A 26,950-nucleotide genomic window follows, 5' to 3' on the forward strand; every position below is an offset into this window, starting at 1 on the left:
GTTATGAGATTTTTAAATTTTGATTTGTCGAAAAAATTTGCATGAAAAAATATAGTTAATATTGATTAAAAAATGGTATTTCACCTTCAGTCGGAAGCTTAAAAGAATGTGAAGGAGTCATTTCCGACCCTATAAATTATATATATTCTTGATCAGCATCAACAGGCGAATCTTTCTAGCTATCTCTGGGCAAAAGAAATTTTTTTCAGAAATTTCCCATTTTCTGAAAAAAAGGAAAGGGGTTACATCATTAAAATTTGCAAAAATCGGCCAAAAATTCACATTTTAAATGGAGTATGCAGTTTTATTAACCTGCTAAAAATGAACATACGAGCGTTTTCCGAATTGAATTTAATGCAGTATTGACTTAGTTATGAGATTTTTAAATTTTGATTTGTCGAAAAAATTTGCATGGAAAAATATAGTTAATATTGATTAAAAAATGGTATTTCACCTTCAGTCGGAAGCTTAAAAGAATGTGAAGGAGTCATTTCCGACCCTATAAATCAAAGGCAGTTTTATAAACCTGCTAAAAATGAACATACAAGCGTTTTCCGAATTGAATTTAATGCAGTATTGACTTAGTTATGAGATTTTTAAATTTTGATTTGTCGAAAAAATTTGCATGGAAAAATATAGTTAATATTGATTAAAAAATGGTGTTTCACCTTCAGTCGGAAGCTTAAAAGAATGTGAAGGAGTCATTTCCGACCCTATAAATTATATATATTCTTGATCAGCATCAACAGGCGAATCTTTCTAGCTATCTCTGGGCAAAAGAAATTTTTTTCAGAAATTTCCCATTTTCTGAAAAAAAGGAAAGGGGTTACATCATTAAAATTTGCAAAAATCGGCCAAAAATTCACATTTTAAATGGAGTATGCAGTTTTATTAACCTGCTAAAAATGAACATACGAGCGTTTTCCGAATTGAATTTAATGCAGTATTGACTTAGTTATGAGATTTTTAAATTTTGATTTGTCGAAAAAATTTGCATGGAAAAATATAGTTAATATTGATTAAAAAATGGTGTTTCACCTTCAGTCGGAAGCTTAAAAGAATGTGAAGGAGTCATTTCCGACCCTATAAATTATATATATTCTTGATCAGCATCAACAGGCGAATCTTTCTAGCTATCTCTGGGCAAAAGAAATTTTTTTCAGAAATTTCCCATTTTCTGAAAAAAAGGAAAGGGGTTACATCATTAAAATTTGCAAAAATCGGCCAAAAATTCACATTTTAAATGGAGTATGCAGTTTTATTAACCTGCTAAAAATGAACATACGAGCGTTTTCCGAATTGAATTTAATGCAGTATTGACTTAGTTATGAGATTTTTAAATTTTGATTTGTCGAAAAAATTTGCATGGAAAAATATAGTTAATATTGATTAAAAAATGGTGTTTCACCTTCAGTCGGAAGCTTAAAAGAATGTGAAGGAGTCATTTCCGACCCTATAAATTATATATATTCTTGATCAGCATCAACAGGCGAATCTTTCTAGCTATCTCTGGGCAAAAGAAATTTTTTTCAGAAATTTCCCATTTTCTGAAAAAAAGGAAAGGGGTTACATCATTAAAATTTGCAAAAATCGGCCAAAAATTCACATTTTAAATGGAGTATGCAGTTTTATTAACCTGCTAAAAATGAACATACGAGCGTTTTCCGAATTGAATTTAATGCAGTATTGACTTAGTTATGAGATTTTTAAATTTTGATTTGTCGAAAAAATTTGCATGGAAAAATATAGTTAATATTGATTAAAAAATGGTGTTTCACCTTCAGTCGGAAGCTTAAAAGAATGTGGAGTCATTTCCGACCCTATAAATTATATATATTCTTGATCAGCATCAACAGGCGAATCTTTCTAGCTATCTCTGGGCAAAAGAAATTTTTTTCAGAAATTTACCATTTTCTGAAAAAAAGGAAAGGGGTTACATCATTAAAATTTGCAAAAATCGGCCAAAAATTCACATTTTAAATGGAGTATGCAGTTTTATTAACCTGCTAAAAATGAACATACGAGCGTTTTCCGAATTGAATTTAATGCAGTATTGACTTAGTTATGAGATTTTTAAATTTTGATTTGTCGAAAAAATTTGCATGGAAAAATATAGTTAATATTGATTAAAAAATGGTATTTCACCTTCAGTCGGAAGCTTAAAAGAATGTGAAGGAGTCATTTCCGACCCTATAAATTATATATATTCTTGATCAGCATCAACAGGCGAATCTTTCTGGGCTTGAAGGAGAGAAAATAATTTCTTGCTCATTTTTTCATATTTTTTATGAGCATTCTGGCGCTCCTAATTGATTGCTTGTATGGATGAGGTGAGGAGGATGTACAACCCTGATCTTATCATATATAAATTCTGTTCATAATTCTTTTTCAGATAAATCCCGATCAATGGCGCATTGTGTTTTCTTCACCGCTATTGTCTACTTCATTGGCAACCTGCTTTTCATGCTGTTCGGCCGAACAGATGTCCAATCCTGGAACTCGCCTGTTGCCACCAGAACACCCTTACCTGCAGGAGATGATGGTGTTGCAGCTGAAGAAGCTGCACAGGAACGTGTGCCCCTCATAGATGCCTAACCCAAGGATTGATTGGACTTTTCGTTTCGTTTTTATTGGTATTATTCGTAGTCGTAATGTTAGTACACAACGATGTACATATGGTACAAGACTTACATGCTGGCTAATGGATATCCTGACGTAATGCTAACTCTACGAAACTAAAACTAATTGCTCTAAGTGGGGGAATCTCAAGGGGTTTTTGGTGAGGAAGTTCCCTGATAGGAGTTCGATGTACTTCTCCCATGTCCTATCCAAGAACCTCCCTTGCCCTTCATTACGGGTTTTGTCTGCTTATCCTTAACATATATTTGTAGTTAAAGCTAGGTAATTACAAGTGGACGCGACCAAGGAGGAGCTAACGAGCCAAGTCCCACCTCCTTGTCCGTATCCCCTCTGCCCCTATGTACATGATCTATCGCTTCGCCTTCCTTTATGATGGAGGAGTGTGCGGGTGAGCCTGCTCAGTGCAGTTTGTGGTTGGCGGGCAGATCCTCGGACCGAATACAGCGCCCGCGGTAACAGATCTCCGTCTCGGAGGTGACTTTGGTCGACGTTGAGGTGGCGTACACCACATGCTCCATCAGATCCTTGTGGAAGCTATCCTTTTTGCTCTCTGCAACGGTGGCTTCTGTGGTGGTGGCGGTGGCCTTGGCCTCCTCCTCCTCATTCGCCGGCGCCAGAGTGGTTTTCTCGGCGGGCGTCGAGGGGCTGGTGCGTCGAATGCTCGTGTACTCCTGGCGACGCTTGCCCACGGCTGCCAGAGCGGCGGTTACCGCCTCATCCTCGCTCTCCTCGATGGCGAAGAGGTCGTGCAGCTGCTTCCTCACCTCGGAGAAGATGCTGGGCTGCGACTCCAGATCGTCCACATCCGCAGCGGTGTCCATGCGACGCGTGGCACTCTCCTCGCTCACCGGCAGAGTCGAAGTCATGGTGGCCTCTTCCACGGCACGGGCGGTGGTCACCTCGTACTCCTCGGGCGTTGTTGGCGAGGCAATTGTGGTGGTTATTGCCTGAGCTTCCGTCTGAACCTCGGTGATTATGGGAGTCAGGGGAGTCGTGGTCTTGGGCAGCTCCTCCTTTTCGCCGGCCGCCTGCAGGGCATTGTACAGCTGTGGTCCCAGGTTCTGGGACTCGGCTGTCTCGAAGTTCTCCGAGTTATCGGTCGCCACACGGTTCTTCTTCCACTTGCCACGTCGACTGAGGCGACCCAAGGTACTGCTGGGAGACTCTGTGGTGTGATCCTCCGGTGCCTTGCCCATCACTTCCTCCAGAAGCTCGGCAAATGATTTCTCGGGTCTGTAAGGAAAGAGTTTTTAGTGTTGGGAGAAAATAAGGGTAATCTCTCAAAATCTTACTTGAGATTGGGAGCCTTGATGGTGGTGCGCTGACCACCCGATCCTCCCAGATCGGCAGCTACATTGAACTCATAGGTCTCCGGCTGTTCCGTGGGTCCCATGGTCACAATCTCCGGCTCGCTCTCGAAGTTGTGCGTCTCCGCCTTGTACTTGGGGTTCAGGGGCTTGAAGCTGTTCGAATTGGTGTTGCTGTTGGCTGTTTCCGAGGAGGGCGACCACTGCGATTCCTGACCCTCCAGCTGGAAGGGTTGCTTATAGCGACGACGCTGGGTGAGGGGAGTTGGACTCGGAGTCTGTAGAGTAGGATTTATTAGATGGGTAGGGGAAATCAATATTAATAACTGTAGAAAAGTACCTCCTTATCTCTAACCTCTGGGTTATTGTATCGACTCAGCTTGCGAAGATTTGCTTTTTGAGTAACGGGCTCCGATTCCTCCTCTGGCGCTGCTGTAGAGGATGAGGCTGGATGACCAGGACGACGCTGACGCTGACGCACCTTCACCACGCGACGAGGAGGCAGACGAGAGCGGATCTAAAGGGGTAAGTTAATCAATAACCTAGTTCTTAAGTAATCTATTTATCTCCCTTACAGATGGCCTCTCCTCCGAGGGCGTGGTACTGGTCACTGGGGTCTCAGTCGTCGTGGTTGTCCTCAATCTCGGATAGTTCCTCCTAACGAATGGCGAACGCCTGGTGGTGGTAGTTGGAGGCGCCTCCGTGGTTGTCGTAGTCGAAGTCGTCGTAGTCGATGGCGTCGTGGTGGCCAGAGTAGTGTAGATGGGACTGACTTCGTTGCGCACGATGGCCTCCGTGGGATTGAGATCCTCCTGGTTGGGGAAGTAGCCGGGTCCGTAGTTGTCCTTGGAGAACTCCTGATAGTGCTGGGCTATCTGCATGGGTTCCAGCAGATTGGCGGGGAAGCCGCTCTGCTCGTTGCCGCCATTATCGATGCTGTTGCTCGGGGTCACCGTGTAGACCTGCTGGGACTCGGAGGCGGGTCCCTCGGTGGTGCCCTGTACGTCGTAGGAGCTGGGAATGGCCGTGGGGCTGGTGGGACGCCTGGAGGAGGCCTTGAACACCGGATAGTTCTGCTTGAGCACATCCCGCTGGTAGTCCAGATCCTGATCCTCGCTGCCCTTGCCGTTCTTCGATCCCTTCCTGGTCTTGGTCTTCAGCGTGTGACGCTCATCGTTCGTGGGCCTGTAGCGGATGCGATTGGGATTCCGGATGAGTGGATTCCTTGCACTGCTGGGACGACGAGTCGGAGTCGAAGATGACTCCTCGCCGCCATCTCCGCTTCCTGTGGAGGCAGCCGGCGCTGTAGTTCCTCGGCTGCTGTATGGCCTCCTGATCCGGTGAGTGGGTAGCTTGCCCGAGGACTCCGACTCTGAGTAGGACACGGATGAGGTAACCTTGGTCACGGCTGGCTTGCGAGTACGGAGGACGGGTCTCCTGGTTGGTCGTGTCTCCGGTTCCGGCTCGGGCAACGGAGTGGTGGCCAGGGCAGGCTGCAGCTTGTCCTTCTCCTGCAGGTTGTTGACCAGTCCGGGAATATCTGGAGTCAAGGGTGGCAGCTCCGAGGGCACATGGTAGGGATTGGGATCGTACTCCACATTGCTGTTGTCCAGGATCTCGTTCTGCACTTGACTGTAGCTGGGACGGTGGTTGAGGGGAGCCTGTTGCTCCACGTTATTGTAGCCCACATCAGAAGTGGTCACTGGGACGGCCGCCGGGGTATACAGGTTCACTCGCTGCTTGGTCTTGATCCTCTGCGTCGTCGTTGTGGGCAGAGGAACCTCGTAGTCCAGGGAGCTCGGGGTATATTCGAACGGAGGATTTGTGGTGTGCGGTCGCTGGCGGAAGGCATCCTGCTGGCGGAAGTATTGCTTCATGCGCTGCTCTTCCTCAGCTGTGGAGGCGGTTGGGGGACGCGTGGTCAGCCTGGGGAGTTGCTCCTGCACTGGTTCCTGGATATACTGGGGATACAGCTGGCCACTGGAGCCGGGGAACTCCACCTGGGGCCGGGTGCTGTAGGTAAACAGCGACTGGGGAGCAGCCGTGGTCGAAGTAGTGGAGGTCGTAGTCGATGTGGAGGTACTGGAAGTAGAGGTAGTTGTGGGTTTGGTGCCCAGCGTCTTGAAGAAATCGTCGCCGCCAATCTGGTTCAGATTATCGAAGGGGTTCTGGGTCTGGGCCTTCGTGGGCGAAGGACGATACTGAGGTTGATCCACCTGGACGCTCTGGGGTCGCTTCTTCTTGTGCCGCTCCTGCTTGGCGGGCACCTTCGGCGCGTTCACCTCCTGGATGCCATCCTGGACATAGTAGTAGCTGAACTTGTTGCCACGTCCGGGAACCTGGCTCTGAGCCTGGAGCTGCGACTGGGTGGTGGTGCTCTCGAAGGGATTACGGGTGCTGCTCACGGTGGCATAAGGACGCTGCTGGGGCCTGGCAGGCGGCGACAGTTGCTGACTCGCACCGATGTCCTTGGCCCTGTTGACCACAATGGAACCCACATGCGGCTCTGGCAGCAGGATCTTGTTGAAACCATTCGGCGTCCTGTAGCTCAAGGGAGCCACGAAGAAGGAGACATCGCTGAGATCCCGGTTCTGTGAGAGCTGCGACAGGTAGGGCAGATCGAACTTCACATAGCCATCGGGAATGGGCATGCCGGCGGGTCCCACAAAGATCTCCGGCGTCTGCTTGGTGGGCGAGTCAATCACCGAGATGCTGTGGGCATTCCTCAGAGCAGTGACCACATCGGATTGCGAGGGCCGGGAACTGGAGCGCAGCAGGAACATGGCCAAGGGAGGCTGATGTGCCTTGGGCTTCGGCTTCGCTGTGGTGAACTGCGATTGGGGCTGGGGCTGTGGCTGGCCGAAGCTCTGGAAGATGCTCTGCGGCTGGCTGGTGGTGGTACTGGGTCTCGTGGTGGTGCCCGAGCTGAAGAAGTCGCTGCCCACGCTGGGATCCTGCGTGTAGAACTGGTTGATCTGGTACGGATTGACAGCGGGCAGACCAGGATTCACGTTGAACTTGTTCACCTCAAAGTTGGAGCTGGACCCCGATCCCAATCCCGATTGCTGCCTTTGCTGGTTGTAGAGCGTGTCGTATGGAACATACAGCAACTGCACATCCTGATCCCTACTGGACGATGGAGCTGACGAAGGCGCTGCCTTGTTCAGGCCAAAGAGATTCTCAGGCTCGGGATTCACGGGGAAGACCTGGGGCGTCACACTCTGCAGCGAAGGCTGTGTGGGCAGTGGCTTGCCCAGGGTCTTGGGAGGCAGTATATCCTGGACATAGTTCTGCTGATGGAGTGGTTTGTTCAGTGCCTGAGCCAGCGGCTTCTGGGAGCCCAGGGAGTGGAAGTCCGCCCCAAAAGGCTGTCCCTGCTGCTGTCCAAAGAGCGAGGGCGGGCTGAACAGGGAGGAGGGTGCCTGAAGTCCTGCAGCTCCTGCTCCGAAAGTGTGCTGGATCTGGTAACCCGTCTGCAGAGTGGGAGGTGCCTGAGCCTGTCCCTCGTTATTGTTGTGGAACGGCATCTCGAACTTGAAGAAGGACTGCGACGTGGGCTCCTGGGATCCGGCCTTGAGACTGGCTGGCGGCGGTGGAGGTCCCTGGCGGAGGGGCAGGGCCTGACTTCCTCCATTGGGATACCGCTGGAACTGGAAGGGATAGTCGAACTGGGAGGCGCCCGTCTTGGTCAGATCCCCGAAACGTGCGCTGGGCGGAAAGGTCTGCGAGTAGGTCAGTACGCGTCCATTTCCCGAGCGATCCTTGCTGCCATCTAGGGGTTGGGCCAAGGGCACCCAGTCCAAGGAGTCCAGGGAATCGGATTGGCCCACGCTCTCAAGCTGACGAGACCACTTGGCGGAGGACTCCTGGTTTTGGGCTAGGCTGGCCGTGGCCAGTAAGCACAGCCAGGCGGCGGTGAGTTGCATGCCTCGCTTCATAGCTAAATTGCCTGCAAGGGAAAGAGATTATATAGAGTATGAACAAAGAATATGTACTAAAACCAAAATAACAAAGTAATTTTAATTAAAACCCAATAAACAAAGCTTTATCCAACAGAGTAACTAATGAATTTTCCTCACGCAAAGTTTGACATTCTTAAATGCCAAGTTCCCCCAACAAAACGCCGGCAAGAGGTCATCCATTGTTATGGTAACTTATATCTTTGCAAATTGGAAATATTTCGAGTTTATTTCAAGCCACAATTAAAGGAATTTCCCAATACCAAAAGGAAAACCCACCGAAAACTTTAATGAACTCCAGTGAAAGGTCACCAAATGGTAAAGCAAAAAGTAGCAAAAGACTTAGAAACCGGAACAACCAGAACCGGTAACTTAATTGTCGCCTGTAATTACACAAATCCAAATGCAAATTCAACTGAATTTCCAATGAGATCTTGAGACTGTACTGGGCCTGAGATTGCCCAACCCGAAGCCAAGGTCGCTGGGCGTTAGCTCTTTGGATTCTTTCGAGGCATTTGCATTTTTCACGACCGCCGACGAGGTACTGGGGGCAAGTGAAAGGTATTGCTGCAGTTGCTGCAGTGAATCAAAAGGTAATTGCCGGGTCTGGCTATGGATTTGTAGATGTAGCTGTAGCTGTAGCTGTACCTGTTGCTGTATCTGTATCTCTATCTGTATCTGTCTTCGGTGTGGCAAGTGTAACTGTAAGTGCAACTGGTCGGTGGTCGGGCCATAACTGCCCGGCCAAGTGGCCATAATTGTGCGCTTGTTTTCATTTGGCCAAATGCGAGAAATTGCAATACTTAAGGCGAAATGGTAGCCTGGCTACCAAGAGGCTGGTAATACGCCTCATTGGCCAAAGCCAAGACCCATGATCCATGATCCATGAACCACAATCAATGAATCGGCGGCGACAGTTTGGTTTCCTCGTTTCCTCATTTCGCATTTTGCATATGTCTGGGGATGCTAATTGCATCATCATCAACAGCACTCGGTCCCCGGAGTCGGTGTAATCGCAAATTATGGCAAATGACCAAGCCAATCCAGAAGATTCGCCTTGTCTGAAAACGAAAGTGAGGCCGAAATATATATAAAACAAACCTGACCAAAACCTGACCACTGAGCACACACATCTGCGATCTCCTCGAGCACTTTCGTTTTCACTTTTCCACTGAATTAATCGAGTGTGGTGTGTGTGTGTCTGTACCAGCGGATGCCGCATTAAATGGGTTAAACGAAAGCAAAAAAGTACGGCAAAAAATCACTGAGCAAAATCGTTTAAAATATAAACTGCTAAATATATCACAACGGAACTTGCAGCGGTGCATTGCAACGGGAGAGCACTGTGCACTGGCACAGTGAAAGAAGAAAGTGAACTCCACTTGCCGGCGGAGAGGAAAATAATAGAAATTAGACACACTTGCGGTCAATATTTCGGACCCAAACCAGTTGTCAAAAATTTATAAAAGCAAACAGAGAGCCGGCCCATTGTCACACCTCGCTGGAGACCGCTGCACTTGAAATCTCCGCCGATCATTGAAAGTGAAATGTGACAATGCCCTCGGAAAAAGGCAGGCAGGTGAGGAGCCAGCCAGCCAGCCAGCCAGCCAGCCAGGTAACAGGCAATTTCCCTTTCATTTTGTGGCCCAGACATCTGTTGAAATCAAAGCGGACTTGGACTTGGACTTGGACTTGGAAACGGACTTTCCTTGCTGGCGGGGGCGTGTACCTCTTGTCTTGTCTCTCTGGGAATGAGGATGGGGATTTGTGGCAGGTCATTGGTAGCTGACCACAAAGCCGGATGTAGACACAGGAAAGCTGGCTTACCAGCCGTAAAGGGATTATGGATTATGGTTTGTGGTATGGCGACTCCAGGGATTACTCGATGTACAACTTCTGGCATTGACATTGTTTCATCGCTTTGCTGATCATTTGGCGAGTGAGTTTAATTGGATTACTCGAGTCCACACCCAGGTGAGTAACACCACACCCACAACAGCAGCAAGGTCGCTCCAATCCCATTGTAGACTTACCATAAACAGCGGCAGCCAGATAGACACTGGAAGCTAACTAACTGGGCCCAAACAAGATTGCTGAGGTAACTGAAAGCAGAAATAAAATACAGAAAAATACAATGAGGCATTAGTGGGCGCGTAATTAAAAGGGCTGCAAATAGAGGGGATTTCAAGCACATAATCTCTTGAGACTTTGGATGTGGTAATATATAGCCAAGAGATCTTGGTTTCTAGAGCTCTAGTTTGGCTTTAATTGCATCTGGAGGCTGCAACGGCCACGCTCAGCTGGTCACACAAACACACACCTCTCAGGTCCAAGTTTTCGGGGCACCGCCCACGGATCCGTCAGATACATGCTTGCTGCAGCCGAGTTATTAGAGCAAAGCCACCCAAAGCTGGCCAAGGAATGTGCGTGACCCGGCTGAGTTGTGAGTCATGAGTAACTCACCATATTGGCAATAGTTTCCCCCACTCGTTAGAGACATACTTGCACAATTCGCACATTAAATATTGACTGATTGTATCGCTCTAGTGCCGAAATCATTTGTCTCTATTTTTCCCCAGTTACAGTTACGGCCAATTAGCCATGGCAGAGTTGGTGGCCAACGACAAACGTAAGGATTGATGGCTCCAATAGCCACGCATAAATTATGCAGAGCCAATGAACTCGTCGTCGTCAAAAGAGAGATATGTATATAAAGCAGGAGTTGGGAAAAACGGAGGAAAAATGGAAATGGAAAACTGCGAAATGAAAGCGACAATGAAATGCACTTCGGGCTGGCATTCAAAATTGGCCTCCGTCTTGCGGATTATTGGGGGCGTGCTCCTGGGCCTGCCGGAAAGAGTTTAACCAGAAGACATGGACAGAAAACATGGGCTAATTCCTCAAATTTTATGCCACAGCGACCCCGAAGAAATGTTCGAAATTATTAAACGAAATGTAAATTTCACGCAACTTTCATTTCTCCGCTGCTTTCCAAATGAGGTAAGTGGTTGAGGCAGAGGCAGAGGCACCTCTACTACCACCTGCTCACCAAACCAAAACATGCCTCGAGGGGGCCTTGGGCGCTTGCGTAATCCCAAGAATTTATGCTCGAGCATTTGAAAGCGAAAGTATTTCTCCGTCGAACATTTCTTTTATTGTTTTTTGTTTTCTTCACAAATTTGGCATGCGGGGGAGACGATGTTGGGCCGCAGAGTTGCGCAACTTTGAAAACCGGATGCCTTGGGCCGTTGTTTGACAAACGGAATTCACAGTTAAATTGTCTTAAACGCTTATCACTCGCCGCTCATCGCAAATCGAATAATGATGATATTGCCGCTAATTACAACACTCCCCAACTGTCACTCTCTCTATGTTTTCTTGCCAAACTTCAAGCTGGTTAAAAGCAGGCCGATAACTGGCTTAAAACAATGTGACAATTGCAACAGAGAGCCTACTTTACCCCTCTACTCTATAGGGTTTTATATATATCCATAGTACTTGTATATATATGAAAAACCATAAAGCAAAGGCTGTGACAAAACAAAGCAGCAGCAACTGGAGCAGCTGAAGAAAGCAAAAGTTACACTGCAGGAAAAGTATGGGTAGTTTGGTTAAGAGAAGATGATGAGCAGGAAGTAATTTAATTTTATATAAATTAATAAATTGAAATGTCTAAATGAGAGGTTTGGATTCAAGTACCAAGGTTTTATAATGAAATAAGGTGTGACCTTTCCTAGTTCCAAATATAATAAATCACTTAAAAACACATATATTTTATTTTAAAAATATAATATGCATTTAACGCTCCTTTATACATATTCTTACACCTTTTTAATACAATTATTTGCTGCTAAAAAATAGTATTTAGTCTCTTAAGCACTCCAATTAAATATTACTCTAAGTCTTCTTTTTCTCTCCCTGCATTAGGCCATGTCTCAAGTGGGTCTCATTCTCGGCCTCCTTAAGACTTGTGCAACGCGTCGAGGGTATCCACATAAACTGAGCTGAGCCGCCTGCCTGGCAGATATATGCCCAGATGAACATTAGCAATCAATCCACATCCACAGCCACATCCGTGACCAAGGCAAGAGTGTGAGAAAAAATGCAGTAGGCCAGCCAAGGCACTTCAACTTGTCGGGGATCTAGAAGCAAAAAGTACCGAGTCTGAGGCTAAGTCTGAGGCTGAGGCTAAGACGGAGACAAAACGGGGCAAAAAGCCTCTGGCAATTGCTAGCAGCCGGGTGCTGACTAATCAACGGTGTGGGTTTTCAAGGGGTCTCTTACAAGAGGGGTCTTACAAGGGGGGTCTTACAAGAGGGGTCTTACAAGAGGGGTCTGTTGAGATCGACCTGCACATGCAACTGCAACTCACGATTTTGGATGCCAGCCGAGCCAGCGAGCTATAAATGCCCCATTTGAATTGATTTTGTTTTTGTCTCGCGGCTTAAATGCGATTTGGATCCGATACAGCTTGAATAATGTCTGAATATTGCATTGTAATTATTCACATTTAGAATTCAGTGCGTGTCACAAGTGCCTGGGATAATTGTGGTCTGTCGAAAGATCGCTGAGTTTTAACGACCAATGGAATTATTAAAGAGAATCAATAAATGTATATGAATTGATTGTAAAACTAGTTAGTTCATTAGATTGCTCTCATAACAATAAGCAGCATCTTGTGTTCATTGAGGAATTTCAACTAGTGAAAAACCTTATTGATTATGTCTTATGTTAATTTGTAAAGAAAAAAAAACTTTTTATGTTGTTTATGGCATCATAAAATGTTATTTATATGGTTATATGCACATTTTAGTCTTGTGACTAAGCTTTTGTTCATTAATAAACTTCGTTTTAATATTTACTAAGTAAATAACTATCTAATAATGTAAATTTCCAAACATTTAACATAATTTTTCACCATTTCCTAGGAAATAAGTTAGTGTTAATCTTTTAACCAACTTACTAGTGCTAATAACTAAATTTCCCAACTAAATAAACTAGACGTCAAGCTTCTTTCAAGTTCTTCAAGACATTCCACTGGACAAACCCCAGCTAATGAGCCAAGTTCGGGTCTTAAGTCTTTTGTTTGGCCAAGTTTGTGTCCTAAGTCTTTTGTTTTTTTCCCCCGCTGAGAAGAAAGTCGTAATCGCTCATCTTGTCGCAACGCTTGACAAATTGAACATTTCGAGGTTGAGTAATTGAAAGCGGCGAAAGACGAAGACCCCACACACTACTGGATATATTGCCATATGGTTGGATTGGTTGAATGGTTGGCTGGATGGCTGGATGGCTGGATGGCTGGATGGATGACTTGATGGCTGGATGGCAGGGCACGTGCTGAACGATGGAAGCTTCTGCAAATACGCAAAGCCATTCGCACGTTTCACTTTCATTGCGGGGATAGGAATGGAGAAGCGGTTGTGGAGGCCTGATGGCGCAAATAAACACATCAGGCGCCACATTAAGACATGACAATAAAGAAAAAGTGAGTCTGAAGTGGTATTATATTTTCTTGACACTTTCGCGAGTTTTGTTTCTCTCTTTTCTTTATTATTATTTTGTTTTTTTTCTTATTTTTTTATTGGCTTTGGCATTGGCCGATGGGGCGGCTACGTGATTTCAGTCTTGAGCCAAAGGCTATGGACATTGGCCGGCCGGCAGACGCCAGCGGCCATCGGCTGCGTTTATTGTAATTAGAAAGTATTTAATTTCGAAAACGCTGACCACTCGCATAAAAATAAAAACATAAAAGGTAACAACAAAGTGTGTGTAAAGTAAATAAAAAACGAGGGACTATTTGCTCACTCCTCTGAGACTCGTAAAAATCACAAAACAAGCATCAGAAAATCTCAAACACAAACAGCAGCAAATAAATGCAGACATTAGTTCCGTTAAGATCAGAGATTAGGGAAGAGAAATGATTCCCCTCCCCTCCACTGACCTTATGTAAATTGGCCCGATAAACAAGATTTTTCTCTTTTGGACAAGAGTTTCTCTCTCTTTCTGGGGGAAGTGAAAATTGGGTTAATGAAGTGGCGGAGATGCGTTTGGAAAAGCAGCCAGCAAACAAAACCCAAGACATCTTCTTCAAAGAATGGAGATGCCAAGAGGATGGACCAGTTACTTTTTCCATGCTGGTCAGCCGGGGCAGCACCTTTTACACATCCAACTAACTTTTTATTGGCTCAAATTGAGGAAGTCTCTGGCCATAAAGCCAGACTCTCCGAAAGATGGATGGTTGCTCAGCTGGCTGGCAAATCTTTGGGCAAACAAATTGCATGCCAGTTAACGAGTTAAACAAAATGAAATTTCCAAATAATTAGAGCATGAAAAAATAACTAGCAAAAAATGCCAAGACATGCGTTACAAATTTCTATTTTGCCTTTTTTGGCACTTACCTACCAAAGCTCTCCAATTGGAGTTGGGAGCCGCTTTTAGCTTGGCTTCTTCCTGTGATCTTTCTCTTTCACTTGATTAAATTTTAGGTTTTTAATTAGCGGCCATCCAAGCGTAAGTTCCGAAAGCAGCTGGCCAAGGGCCTTAAATTCGTATTTGTATTTGTATTTTATTTCGTATTCAATTCACTTGAAACAAATGCACTTGGTCGACAGGAGGAGAAGACGGAACAGGAGTTGGTATCACTTTTTACTTTGTTGTTGTTGTTGTTTGGCACCACTGTGCGTGTGTTGGCTCAAATCAAACAGTTACCAGGAGAGCTGGTTTTAGCCGCGTCTGCATCGTCGGCGTGCCGTTAACAGACTGAAGAAATGAAAAGCGTCGCGGCCCAAAGTAAGTAAGAGTGCTCCGTCTCCGCTCGCAGCTTTTCATCCAAGAGCGATCGCAGTCGCAGTCGCTGCTGAAGTCGACGTAGCAGTCGCAGTCGCAGTCGCAGTCGCAGTCTCTGCCTCAGGTAACTTAAGCAGCTTCAACTACCTCAAAGTTGTAACTTTGCTTCGGGCCAATATACAAAAGACCTGGTCTGCAGGCTTCTCCCCTAGATCCTCCAATGATTTGTGGCCCATAATTGAAATTAACAGGCTAAAGGGGAGAGTAAGCCCCCCTAAAGTGTCCCCAAGAATGCACTAAATGCAAATCAAGTTGGCCATAAATGCTAACGTGTTTTAGCATTAGCTCCAGCAATGTCGTTCCAGTTTTGCAATCCACCGGGGACTTGTTTTTTGTCGTCGCTGCTGGGAAAATATTGAATGTGCAGCAGCTGAGATATATCTAGTACCCGATATAGTATATAGTGTATATAGTATCCAATGCAGACATAATTCTGACTCATTGCCATGTGGTGGTGGCCAGCTTTTAATTGGCTTTTTTGGGCCTGAAGGTCGTTGGATTTGTTTGGTTATTACACAAATTCCATTATGCTTTTAATTGAATTGTTTGTTATGGATTATTTTTTTTCCTACTCTTTTTTTGTTGGTAACACACATAAATGGCTTTATTTTTTCATTTGAAATGCGTAGAATCCATATTGACCTCTAACGGGTTGTCTTTTTTTGTTAGCAATTAGTGCAACTTATTGAAAACTATAATTAAGTAAGATGTGTGATAAGCTCTTAAGTATAGAGTTTAGTTTGAGTTGCAAAATTTAAGGTTTTTTGGGAGATGGGTTAATATTTAATTGTAGATGAGAGTTAGCTGCTTTTAGATCTTTTTTCCAGTGTGCACTTATTAAGTTGGCAAATATTTAGCAGTCTCTAAGAATTGGCCTTAGGAAAAGACCTCTTTTTCTTCACCTTCTTTTGGCTTGGCAATTAAAATATTCTCATAGCCGCCGCTGGATTTCCGCCAAAAGCCAAGACAATTGCCTAAGTGAGACGTTTATGGATCGTGGAAATCGAGTTAATTAGCATATCGTTCAGCGTTCAGCGTTCGGAGCCATTATCCATTATGCATTGGGTAACCCAAAGATACGTACAAGAGCCCCGCTTTGTCGCGATTTTCTTTTCAATTTTTCCAACTAGGAAAGTCGAGTGCGAGTGCATTGACAGCAGCAGCATCGGCAGGTGATCCGCCGCCAAATCCAATCAGTCAAGTTGTCATAACGCCCCACCTCGGCCCAGGTGGGCGTGAGTTATGTGCGGAGCGATGACGTACGAGGAAGGTTTCCACCTCTAGCCTGGCCGGGTTGAGTTATGGGATGAGGATGGGGATGGGGATGGGGATGGAGGTCTGCCAGTCTCTTCGAGGAGATCATTCAACCGTGACTGTCTGCGGCTTCCGCCGAGTGGTATTTCCACTAGAACAAAGCACTTTCACCTGCCCGGCAAGCCGAGAATCAACAGAAATCAATTGAAATCGCTGAGGTTGATTGTAATTAGCGTTGACCTTTTCACAGGTGTCTCTCAGAAAACACACACCCAAGGCAAATGGCAAATGTTACAGACATCGAGCGACCTTCAGCCCCGTTTTATGAATGGTTTTTCCCAGGCCGAAGCCATTTTCCGCGACGTATGCGGAAAAGAGTAACGAGATTTGCATAAAATCCAAGTCAATCCCCAAAAAGAGTTCCCACCGAGTCAGATAGATCAAGTCTTAATTGACTGCTGTTTTCTGGCATAATTTTGGCTTAATTACCTGTAGAATCTTGGGGCTTAAGCTGGCAATATCTGATGCAATGCCGATTGACAGGGCATTATGCAATCCAACCTGAACAACCTGAACCAGGTGAGATTTGTCCCGAAGGAGAGGAGAGAGCTGAGCCCGCGCGACATTTGTCGATGCGTCGACGCATCGTCTTGGCCATTACATTTTTCTTGGCTCACGAAAGTAAGACAACTTTTTGTGCTCTGTGCTGCTTTTGGCCACAAAACGCTTCCTGCTCCCAAATGCTGCACCGCAATGGTCGAAATCTAAACTGGATTGCCCGCGGAGAGCCTCTTGGCCAGTTTCCCGGTTTCCTTCCTTGTGTGTGGATTTGGGTTAGCCAAACATTTATCTGCCGCTCGAGCTGTTGCTTTTTATGTTGATGATGTGGTCGATGGCGGGATAAAAAACACTCTCCGCTAATCTCTAAGACCTGGAGCTGGAGCTGGAGCTGGAGCAGGGTATCCAGTGGGCAGTGGGTGAAGAAACAGCAGGGGATTGGCCTTCGAACAATGGGGCCTTAATCTAATAATTATCGTACATGTCTTTCCCTGTTTTAATCCAAGCTTCCGACGTCTCTTGAAACCCATATTTAATTATTTTCTTGTTATTAATAAAGTTAAATCCACAGCGGGAGCAAGTAATGTTTAATTAGTAACTGTTTTCCTAGTTTTTTATTAGTTAAAGATTAATACTTAAAGTTTTTCTGGTATGCTTCAGCAGTTTCCCATTTTTATTAGGATTTTATTGCTACTAAAGTGTCAGAGTAATGGGTTTTTTTAGTCTGATAGTGTTAACACGCGTTTTTTCTTATAATTTGTATTAAGTTTTTCCTTATTACTTTTATTATGTTTGTAACATTTTATTGTTGCTTGTAAATAATTTAAAAATAAAAGGAAAACTTTGGCAATTAGATGCCGTACTAAAACTTTATGTTTCAAGCAGTTTATTTTATATATTTTTATTTACAAATGTAATTTAAAGTACTATTGATTATTGTTGATTTAAAGTACTATTGTTTTTTATTCAATTCATTTTTCTTAGCATTTTCTTTTGCTTATCTAAAAACTAAAACCATTTTCTTATCCCTTAAAAAAAGAGCATTCACCTGCTGCTTTTAGCTCTCCTCAAGCTTGCATTTCTTTTATGGTTCACTCTGCCGACTGCAATTAAAATTTTGTAATACAGTGACCAAAAAAGAGGGGAGAAAAAATCAAAAAAAGAAAAAAATCCCCAGAGAAAAACATTCAAAATACAAACAACAACGCGATGAAAAATTACGACAAAAAACATTTGCTTTAAACGGTCTCATATGGAATGTGTGTGTGTGGTGTGTGCTGTGTCGGGGCAGCGAATAATTTTACCACTTTCAAAAATGATTTTCAATTTCACTGCGCAGCGGATCGAAAACTATAGGCCGCGAACCCGACTGAGCGACTAAGTGAGCCCGACATACGTAGTACGTATGCATAATAATTATTCAGGCGGCGTATTAAAAAGCGCGAACCTTAGAAACGATTCAAAAACCGAATGAAATCGAAAACGAATTGAATCGAATTCAGTCGGGGAGCCAGGGGAGCTGCCTGAAAATTTCACTTTCCTTTTCCCCCGACTGCATTTCAATTTTCCGTGTTGGGCGTTTGGCTCTCGGTTTTCCCATTTCCATATCGCCACTTGGTGAAGTGGTCTCTTCAGCTGGCACGTTAATGTAGGTCCGTCGGAGTCTGATCGAGAGCGAAAGAAAGTCCAGCCCAGGCGGCAAATGGTAGCAATGGTAGCACTGGGAAGTAATTAAGTCCGAGTTCGAATTTAAATCCAAAGCGAGGCGATTATCGAATGCGGCGGCAATTTCACTGCCAAAAATTTCTGGCCAAATGTAATTTCAATTACGTGCTGGCCGGAAACGAAATCGAAGACTGACTTCGTCTGAAAATGTCAGTAGTCGCTCACGATGTCACTGGAAATCGCTGAGATAATGTGAGTATGTGTTCATCGGTGAGTCACGGACCTCTACGCAGCGGCATGCAGATATAAAGTCATTCCTCTTAAAGGCTTTTAAGCCTGTCTCATTCATCAAATTGCGTGCAACGAGTTCAGGGCGGGTTCAGGTCAAGCAACTATCCAACAGATACAGTGCGATGCGTGGATATTGTATCTTAGTTATGATATTTAAAATTTACTTTTATTAACAGAAATGTTAAGGTATTTGAATATAAAATAATACTATTAAGACTTTTTTGAATATAACATGAAAAAAATTAACTTCTGGAAACCAGGAATCTATAACTTTGCAGATATAAAGATACTTTTAAATGACAATTTTAATGACATATCAAAGTTTAAAAATTTCATAACTTTGCCAGAACTGCATTAATTTCGGTTCGGAAAGTTTTCCAATGTTAGTTTTTAGTGGGTTAATAAATCTGCATACTCAAATTAAAATGTAAAAAAATCGAAATTTTTCTCAATTTTAACGATGTAACCCCTTATAAAATTTTCAAAAAATAAAAAAAAAATTGTTTTCTCTCAAAGATGGCTAGATCGATTCGCCTGTTGATGCTGATCAAGAATATATATGATTTATAGGGTCGGAAATGAGTCCTTCACTTTCTTTTAAGCTTCCGATTGAAGGTGAAATACCATATTTTAATCAATATTAACTATATTTTTACATTCATTTTTTTCGAGAAATCAAAATTTAAAAAACTCATAACTAAGTCAAAACTGCATTAAATTCAAAACAGCCGTATGTTCATTTTTAGCAGGTTAATAAAACTGCATACTCCATTTAAAATGTGAATTTTTGGCCGATTTTTTGAAATTTTAATGATGTAACCCCTTTCCTTTTTTTCAGAAAATGGGAAATATCTGAAAAAATTTATTTTTCCCGGAGATAGCTAGAAAGATTCTGTTGATGCTGATAAAGAATATATATAATTTATAGGGTCGGAAACGACTCCTTCACGTGTGAAAATCATGTTTAAACTCATGAAATCAAGTTTAATTGCACCAATTCATAAATGAATACTTTGAAAACCAGGCTAATCCCCAAGATGCTCTTGCTCAAATATTTTCCCTTATTGCTTATACAAAATAAATAAAGCCCCTAGGCTTTTGTGGCGCACTGTAAATGTGTGCGCTAATAATGCAATGTTGGCGGGTAAATAATATTCAATCTCCAGTTGAATTATTTCACCGCATTCAAGAGCACTGTGATTCGGTTTTGTGGGTGCGCTGAGTGAAATTTCGCCTGTCTGACTGTCCAACTGTCTGTCTGTCCCTCTGTCTGTGTTTGACATGGAAATTAGTGGCAGCAACAACAACGGCAACCGCTATAGAGAAATGTTATAATGTTAGCCTAATGAGCTTGGCACACCGCTGCGTATACTTGATGTACGCAAGGCATATAAGCCATGAACATGAACATGTTCCAAGTGAAGCCAAGCCGTGGTTTTTGTAGTTGTGTTATTTGCGTTGTTTTTAATGCCTCACTTCGCCTGTGGCTTCTTTTTTTGGCGCCTTTTCTTGGGCTTTGGGGTTGTAAAATTTGTAAATTGTTTCAAAGAGACGAGACCCTCTGCCACATTCGTGTTAATCATTCGCTGAATTGCACTTTATGGCGTTAGATAAGGGTCTTTTGGCCACCGCTTTGACAATTGACAGCTGCCAGCTCTGGATTATGTAATTCTGCCAGCGATGTCCCCCATTTCGCACCATTGTCGTCGCCATCGCCATCGCCATCGCCATCGTGATCTCGATTCGCTCCACTCCCCAAAAAATGGAAAATTGAAATGCACTTAGCCGCTCAACCGTTGGCGGATGCTGTAGACGGGGCGCTGTCGCTGCTGGCACAGATAAATCATCAAATCATCATTGCGGCGGAGACCTCAGAGATCGAATCTTTGCTTTATAATATTATATATATACCTGCCGCCGCTTTACTGGTTCTCTTTGGCGAAAATCAAGTTTTGTTTTGAGGTTCGAGCAGGTAGAGAAAAGTTATGGCAAGGAATTACATTCAAGAGTGTAAGGAACATATTTTTGTAGAGGAAATTTGAGGTGCAACTAAACAGTTTGAAATTAAAGGGTTCTCGTAAAGGTTATTCACAAATTTAAAAATATATTTAAGTTGGGGAATAGGGTTTGTTTTAAAAAATATGTATTTTTTAAGTTTTAGAGTTAGTAATACACTTATAAGAGCTCCCATTTTGCTTCCAGTGTACTCTCCTGGTGTACTTCTTTTTTGATAAAACATAATGCTGCCGACGCGGACGCAGGCGCAGACGCAGTCCCCGGACCTGAAGTCATGAAGACCAACGATTGCGTAACCGATTCGGGCCACGACAGGCGGGCCGTAAATTGGCCGAGATTTTGCGAAACGCAGCAAGCAAAGTTGCTCCGGTTGCAATTTCATGCATGCCGATTTTTATGCGAGCAAATAAACATTAAAAACAACAACAGAAATAGCAACAACAGCAGAGGGGCATCAGCATCGAACCCTCTGGCCATTGTACAATTTCTTTTCGGGTTGAACAAAATAATGAAAATAAACAAAACAAACAAAAACTATCTCCGTGCCAATTGAGGTTCGAAAAGCAGTGATAAAAATAGCACAAGAAAACAAACACAGAAAATAGCGAAACATCAAATTTAGTTTATTGTGGGATCAAGTATTGGCAACTCGCGAAACTCAAAAAAAGGTGGAAAAAAATAAATGGAAAATGTTAAACAAAAATATAAGAAAAATTTAAAAGATGAAAGATGTAAATACCCTAAAAAATTGAGAGCATAATATATGACAAAAGAAATTGTTTAAAGGAAATAATGGAAATTATGCGCGTTGCATACGGGTTTTCCATTTTAATTTGTCAAATTTAAGCCTTGCAAATTTCTTAAAAAATAGGTATACCTTATAAAACCAATAAAACCCTTGAAAAAAAAGTGTATTGAAACTCAAACATAAATTTGGAAATTGCGCGTGCGAACTTTGTTATGCACGATATTTCATGCAATTGCAGCGATTCCCAATTCCATTTCAGTCAAGGCAAAAGGCGATGAACTGAGGCCACTTCAACCCGGACTAAAATTAATTAAATTATTTTTAAAAATAAATGAAACTTAAATTACCTGAAGAACAGCTGCGAAAGCTCCGAGTCTCAAAATAATTAACATGGAACCACAAGTGCGAAAGCTCACAGTTTGGCAGCCACTGCTGGCGGCACTCGACGACGACGACGACACACCCACCATTCCCACACACACTCTTTCTACACACAATCGCAGCCACAACACACGACGAATCAACTGAAGGTCAAGGAAAGTAAATGAAATCGAAAGTTTTTGTCCGTTTTTGCTGATAATAAAAACAACGGCACGTGTCTGCTCAATTAGAACATAAATCAAGCGAAAGCATTGGAATGAGTGGAAACGTAAAGCTTTTTTGTCGGCACTGGAATATTTTATATACTAAGTATATATCTTTATATATGTATATGTGGAGAACAACAGATGGAAAAAGAGAGAGAGAGAGAGAGAGGATATTGTGCCCCAGAGAACTTGTTTTGGATACGTTGGGGTTGTCGAGGTTGTGAAAGATACTATAGAGATCAGTAGGTTTTAATTCAAGATTTATGTTTGTAAAATTATAAAATTATATATAACATTATAATTATATATAACATTATACAAAAAGTACAGCAAAAATATATAATTTTAAATGTCATAAAACAATTCGAAGATCAAGAAAGTATTCATTTTAATGAAAGGAAAAAGTCACACAAATAACTAATATCATAAATTAATTAATTTAAACATTTTAATGGTTATTACCATTGTTACAAAGTTATTCTCGTATTTGCTATTAAGAGAGATTGTTAAATATTTAATCATTTTAATTGCAGTTTGGAATATTTCTTTAAATTTTTATGGTAATATTTTCAGCACATTATCAATATTTTATCAATCAAATTTTTACATTAAGTTCTTGATTATTTTTCCCTCGAAATCAAACACTCGACAACCCTAGATCTCCGCCTGGAACGAAGTGAAATTACGTGACTCGCTCGCCATTGGGGGAACAGTGTGCTTCTGGCAGCCGTCCGATCGCGTAGAACTTTCGCAGTTTTCTAGCCTTCCTTCCCCAGATAGTTATTCTAGATCCACAGGTGGGCGTGAAGCACTCTAGGTTCTCCTTGCCGATTACATAACTAATAAATACAATACACAATTCCCCATAGCCATGTCTCTGCGTGTGATGTCCCCCGCTATGCTGAGTGCCTGGAGCCAGACTTTGGTGCGGGCCATGTCCTCGCAGAGTGGCAGCGGCAAGAACATCGGCTTCGTGGGCCTGGGCAACATGGGAGCCAACATGGCCAGCAACCTGATCAAGGCCGGACACAAGCTCCATGTCTTCGACATCTCCAAGCCCGCCTGCGACGGACTGGCCGCCAAGGGAGCCACCGTGTACTCGAAGACCTCGGAGCTGGCCAAGAACTCGGACTTTGTGATCACCATGCTGCCGAACAACGCCATCGTGGATGCCTCGTACGAGGAGATGACTGCCGATGGCGTCAACAAGAACACCATCTTCATTGACTCGTCCACGATCTCGCCGGAGCTGGTCAAGTCGCTGCAGAAGAAGATCAGCGGCAAGGGAGCCAGGTTCATCGATGCTCCCGTCTCTGGCGGAGTTCCTGGAGCCGAGCAGGCCACGCTCACCTTCATGGTCGGCGGCACCGAGGCGGAGTACAATGCCGTCAAGGGTGTCCTCGAGTGCATGGGCAAGAGGATCACCCACTGTGGTGTCTATGGCATGGGACAGGCTGCCAAGCTGTGCAACAACATGATGCTGGCCATCTCCATGATCGGTGTGTCCGAGGCCATGAATCTGGCTGTGCGTCAGGGTCTGGATGCCTCTGTCTTTGCCGAGATCATCAACTCCTCCACCGGCCGCTGCTGGGCCTCGGAGATCTACAACCCGGTGCCCGGCATCTGCCCCACTGCCCCCGCCAACCGGGACTATGCCGGCGGCTTCTCCACCGCCCTGATCACCAAGGATCTGGGCCTGGCCTCCGGAGTGGCCAACTCCTCCAACTCTCCCATCCCGCTGGGTTCGCTGGCCCACAAGGTGTACTTGTCGCTGTGCGAGAAGGGTCTGGGCAACAAGGACTTCTCCGTGGTGTACGACCTGATGAAGAAGGAGAAGTTCAGCGTTTAGACTTAAGGACCTCTAGCTAAGGCTGATCCCCACCAGTCCTGCATTTATTATTATATACCTATTATATATATTTTGTGTCCATTAAAGACGTATTCGATTGTCGTTGGTTGAGTGAAAAAGTTCCATTCCGTTGCGTAACAGTGGGCTGGTCTGGCCAACATCAGACATCCGAGAAACCCCGTCGAACTGATAACCAGCGCCAGATGGGGGGGATTTGCTTTATCGCCGCTCTCGAGAGACCCCAGCAAATAAATGCCAGCAATTAACGATTAAAGCTTATCTGGGCAGCACTCGTGGCATTAGATTCCGCGTGGAGATCGAGCATTAAGCTCGCGCGTCTTCTCAGGTAAACAGAGAATCTCTGAGGAGGAATGAGACACAATAGACATGATAGTGGAAATAATGGCGTGTTAAAAGCTCACAGTTTGGTGGTCACTGCTGGCGAATTGCGTAGCATTAAAGCTTGGGGTTTTAGAGGCACTTGCGGGTCCAAAGACATCAGAGAGAGCTCCCCTTCAGAGGTATTTATAATTGAAAAATAATTATAATTAATTAATATTTGTGTTGAAAAGGCATTCCTACCACAGAAATTAGTTTGTAGATACAAAAAAATATATATATTTTAGTTTCAGCTAGGAGTTATTTAATTCTATATTATATATAATAGATTATAAGTTTAAAGAAAGCTATCTTCGACAAAGTGAGTAAACTTTAGAAAAAAATAAAATTGCTACCACTTACATTTTAGCAAATTGATATTCAATATTTTTACATTACATTTTTAATCATAACTTAGCCAAAAATGCATTAATTTCAATTCGGAAAGCTGCCCTTTGCTATTTTTTACCAGGTTTATAAATCTGCATACTTAATTTAAAGTCATAGAAAATTCAAATTTTTATCAATTTTTGACAATTTTAACGATGTAACCCCTTATAAAAATTTCAAAAAATTGAAAAAATCCAAAGATGGCTAGAAAGATTTGCCTGTTGATGCTGATCAAGAATATATATAGTTTATAGGGTCGGAAATGACTCCTTCACAGCGTAAATCGCTTCTGACTGACGACTGGTCCGCTATCGGGAATACATGGCGTATACTTAACGTGAAAACCCTTAAATTAAGTATACGCAGTGTGTGTCTTAAGAAAGTAAAGGGTTACAGATTTATAAAAATAAGTACAATTACAATTAAAAAGCAAAAGATTCGCCAATTTATGCTGATCAAGAATATATATGGTTTATAGGGTCGGAAACGACTACTTCACTGAATTTTAAGCTTCTGACTGCAAAGGCATAAAAATGTAGAAAAAAAAGTGGCACAAAGTCAGAGTCAGTTGTTAAACTATCTTAAGGTTAAGAAATCAGTATTTATGACTCAGTTATAATAAGGTTAGGCTATTTATCATGATTAAGACTTACCGCTTAACTCCTTCTAGTGTACTCTTGGTAACTATTTCGATGATTAAAGTTTCCAACAATGTAAGCTTCGTCTTGGTACTCCATATGTTAGACACTGCTCAGGCGACACTTTTAAGGTCGAAGGGTAATCACTTTCACTATCACCAACGATGTTAACAGCGGGGAGGCCGCAAACAGAATGAGGTCAGCGCAATGGCTGTGCCTCTATTTATACTCTCCGAGTAAGGAGAACAGAGAAAGTGAAAGAGAGAGAGAGAGAGAGAGAGAGAGAGAGAGAGAGAGAGAGAGAGTAAGGGAGAAAGTAATATTTCTAGAGATACACAGAGAGAGATGGACATACCAAAACAGAGATGTAGGGAGCGGGAGCGAGAGAGGGAGAAAGAGTCAAATAGATAGAGGTAGCTTCTAAACGTACAGACGGATCAAGATGAAGAATATATATACTCTATATGGTAGGAAAAGACTCTCCCAAATTACCTTTCAATAATTAATAATTAAAATAATACCTTTCAAGGGTATAAAAAAATCAAAAGAATGTTTTTAAAATTGTATAATTAAATATATTAGAGTATGTCTCTTAAAATAGCATGATTTCCACCTAAAATTAAACAATCTGACGAAATAAAATAGCTGAATCGCGCGTTCTTGATCTTTATTATCACAACGCTAATTGTTACTTCAAAAACAAATTGTTTAGCTTTATTTAATTATTACAATAATATCACCCTTAAGAAGGTTAGTTCAACCTGTTTATTTTAATAATTCCGCCAAGTTATTTTTTAATTTATTTTTTCTCTAGGATAACTACTGCCATGTCTTGCCACATATTGTCCCATTTTAACCTACGTATTTGTAGACAAATACCGATACGAAGAATGTCCCAAATTGGCTTCATTGGCCTTGGCAATATGGGAAATCCTATGGCCAGGAATCTGCTCAAATCGGGTCATGAGCTTCATGTCTTTGATATATCCAAAAAAGCCTGCAATGATTTGGAGAGCAAAGGAGCCGCAGTTCACCCTGGAGTCACCGAAGTGACCCAGAAATCCAAATACGTGTTCACAATGCTGCCAAACAATGAAATTGTAGAAGCTACCTATAAAGAAATACTTTTTCAAGGCTTAAAAAAGGATACCACGTTCATAGATTGCTCCACAATCTCATCAAAGTTGGTCAAGTCACTGCTGAAGAGAATCAGTTCCCAAGGAGGTCGCTTCCTGGATGCACCCGTATCCGGCGGAGTTCCTGGAGCTCAGGAGGCCAGCCTCACCTTTATGGTGGGAGGAGCTGAGGAGGACTTCAAGACAGTCGCGGGAATCCTGGAGTGCATGGGACAACGCATTGTCCACTGTGGAGCCCAGGGAATGGGTCAGGCAGCCAAGCTCTGCAACAATATGATGCTGGCCATCTCCATGATCGGCACTTCGGAGGCCATGAATCTGGCCGTGTCCCAGGGTCTAGATGCCAAGATCTTCGCTGGGATACTCAACTCTTCCACGGGGCGTTCCTGGACTTCTGAGTTCTACAATCCAGTTCCAGGGATGTCGGCCTCAACTCTGGTTAACAAAGTTCCCATTTCGTTGATCAACAAAGACCTAGACTTGGCCTTGGATGCGGCCAAGGCCTCGAACTCCCCCATTCCCATGGGTGAGCTGACCCACAAGATCTACAGTTCCCTAATTATTCAGGGTCTGGGTCACAGGGATTTCTCCGATATTTATCAATTTATGCAGCAGAACAAATTCACTTTTTAGCAACTGTTTTCGCTTTTCTTCTTTAAATAAATATATATAAATCCATGAATGGAAA

At 43.4% G+C, this 26,950-nt stretch overlaps 3 protein-coding genes across 3 annotated transcripts; 2 read left to right on the plus strand and 1 right to left on the minus strand.

Moving 5' to 3' along the window:
* Positions 1-2,613: 2,613 nt before the first annotated feature.
* LOC110178491 (uncharacterized) lies at positions 2,614-14,674 on the minus strand. The gene is made up of 5 exons (XM_086837772.1): positions 14,305-14,674; positions 4,523-7,896; positions 4,288-4,464; positions 3,933-4,225; positions 2,614-3,873 (listed from the first exon to the last, which is right to left on the minus strand). Exons 2-5 carry the CDS (start codon positions 7,883-7,885, stop codon positions 3,039-3,041), a joined length of 4,668 nt encoding a protein of 1,555 aa, XP_086693898.1. The 5' UTR covers positions 7,886-7,896; positions 14,305-14,674; the 3' UTR covers positions 2,614-3,038.
* Positions 14,675-21,712: 7,038 nt separating this feature from the next.
* LOC110178492 (3-hydroxyisobutyrate dehydrogenase, mitochondrial) lies at positions 21,713-23,839 on the plus strand. The gene is made up of 2 exons (XM_020945640.2): positions 21,713-22,668; positions 22,741-23,839. The coding sequence occupies exon 2, from the start codon at positions 22,743-22,745 to the stop codon at positions 23,718-23,720; it is 978 nt and encodes a 325-aa protein (XP_020801299.1). The 5' UTR covers positions 21,713-22,668; positions 22,741-22,742; the 3' UTR covers positions 23,721-23,839.
* A 134-nt stretch (positions 23,840-23,973) lies between these two features.
* On the plus strand, positions 23,974-26,941 carry LOC110178468 (3-hydroxyisobutyrate dehydrogenase, mitochondrial-like). Its single transcript, XM_086837777.1, has 2 exons — positions 23,974-24,207; positions 25,941-26,941. The coding sequence occupies exons 1-2, from the start codon at positions 24,092-24,094 to the stop codon at positions 26,893-26,895; spliced, it is 1,071 nt and encodes a 356-aa protein (XP_086693903.1). The 5' UTR covers positions 23,974-24,091; the 3' UTR covers positions 26,896-26,941.
* The last annotated feature ends 9 nt before the right edge of the window (positions 26,942-26,950 follow it).

This window comes from Drosophila serrata, unplaced genomic scaffold (assembly GCF_035046125.1).
Source record: "Drosophila serrata isolate PLE 108 unplaced genomic scaffold, ASM3504612v1 contig_334, whole genome shotgun sequence".
Lineage (NCBI taxonomy): Eukaryota > Metazoa > Arthropoda > Insecta > Diptera > Drosophilidae > Drosophila > Drosophila serrata.

Coding starts and splice junctions, on each gene's coding strand:
- LOC110178491 (XM_086837772.1), bottom strand. CDS start 7,885: ATGAAGCGAGGCATGCAACTCACCGCCGCCTGGCTGTGCTTACTGGCC. Junction 4,465..4,522: donor CCTCGGAGGAGAGGCCATCT/GTAAGGGAGATA, acceptor TTACCCCTTTAG/ATCCGCTCTCGTCTGCCTCC. Junction 3,874..3,932: donor ATCAAGGCTCCCAATCTCAA/GTAAGATTTTGA, acceptor CTTTCCTTACAG/ACCCGAGAAATCATTTGCCG.
- LOC110178468 (XM_086837777.1), top strand. CDS start 24,092: ATGAGACACAATAGACATGATAGTGGAAATAATGGCGTGTTAAAAGCT. Junction 24,208..25,940: donor GGTTTTAGAGGCACTTGCGG/GTCCAAAGACAT, acceptor TTTTTTCTCTAG/GATAACTACTGCCATGTCTT.
- LOC110178492 (XM_020945640.2), top strand. CDS start 22,743: ATGTCTCTGCGTGTGATGTCCCCCGCTATGCTGAGTGCCTGGAGCCAG.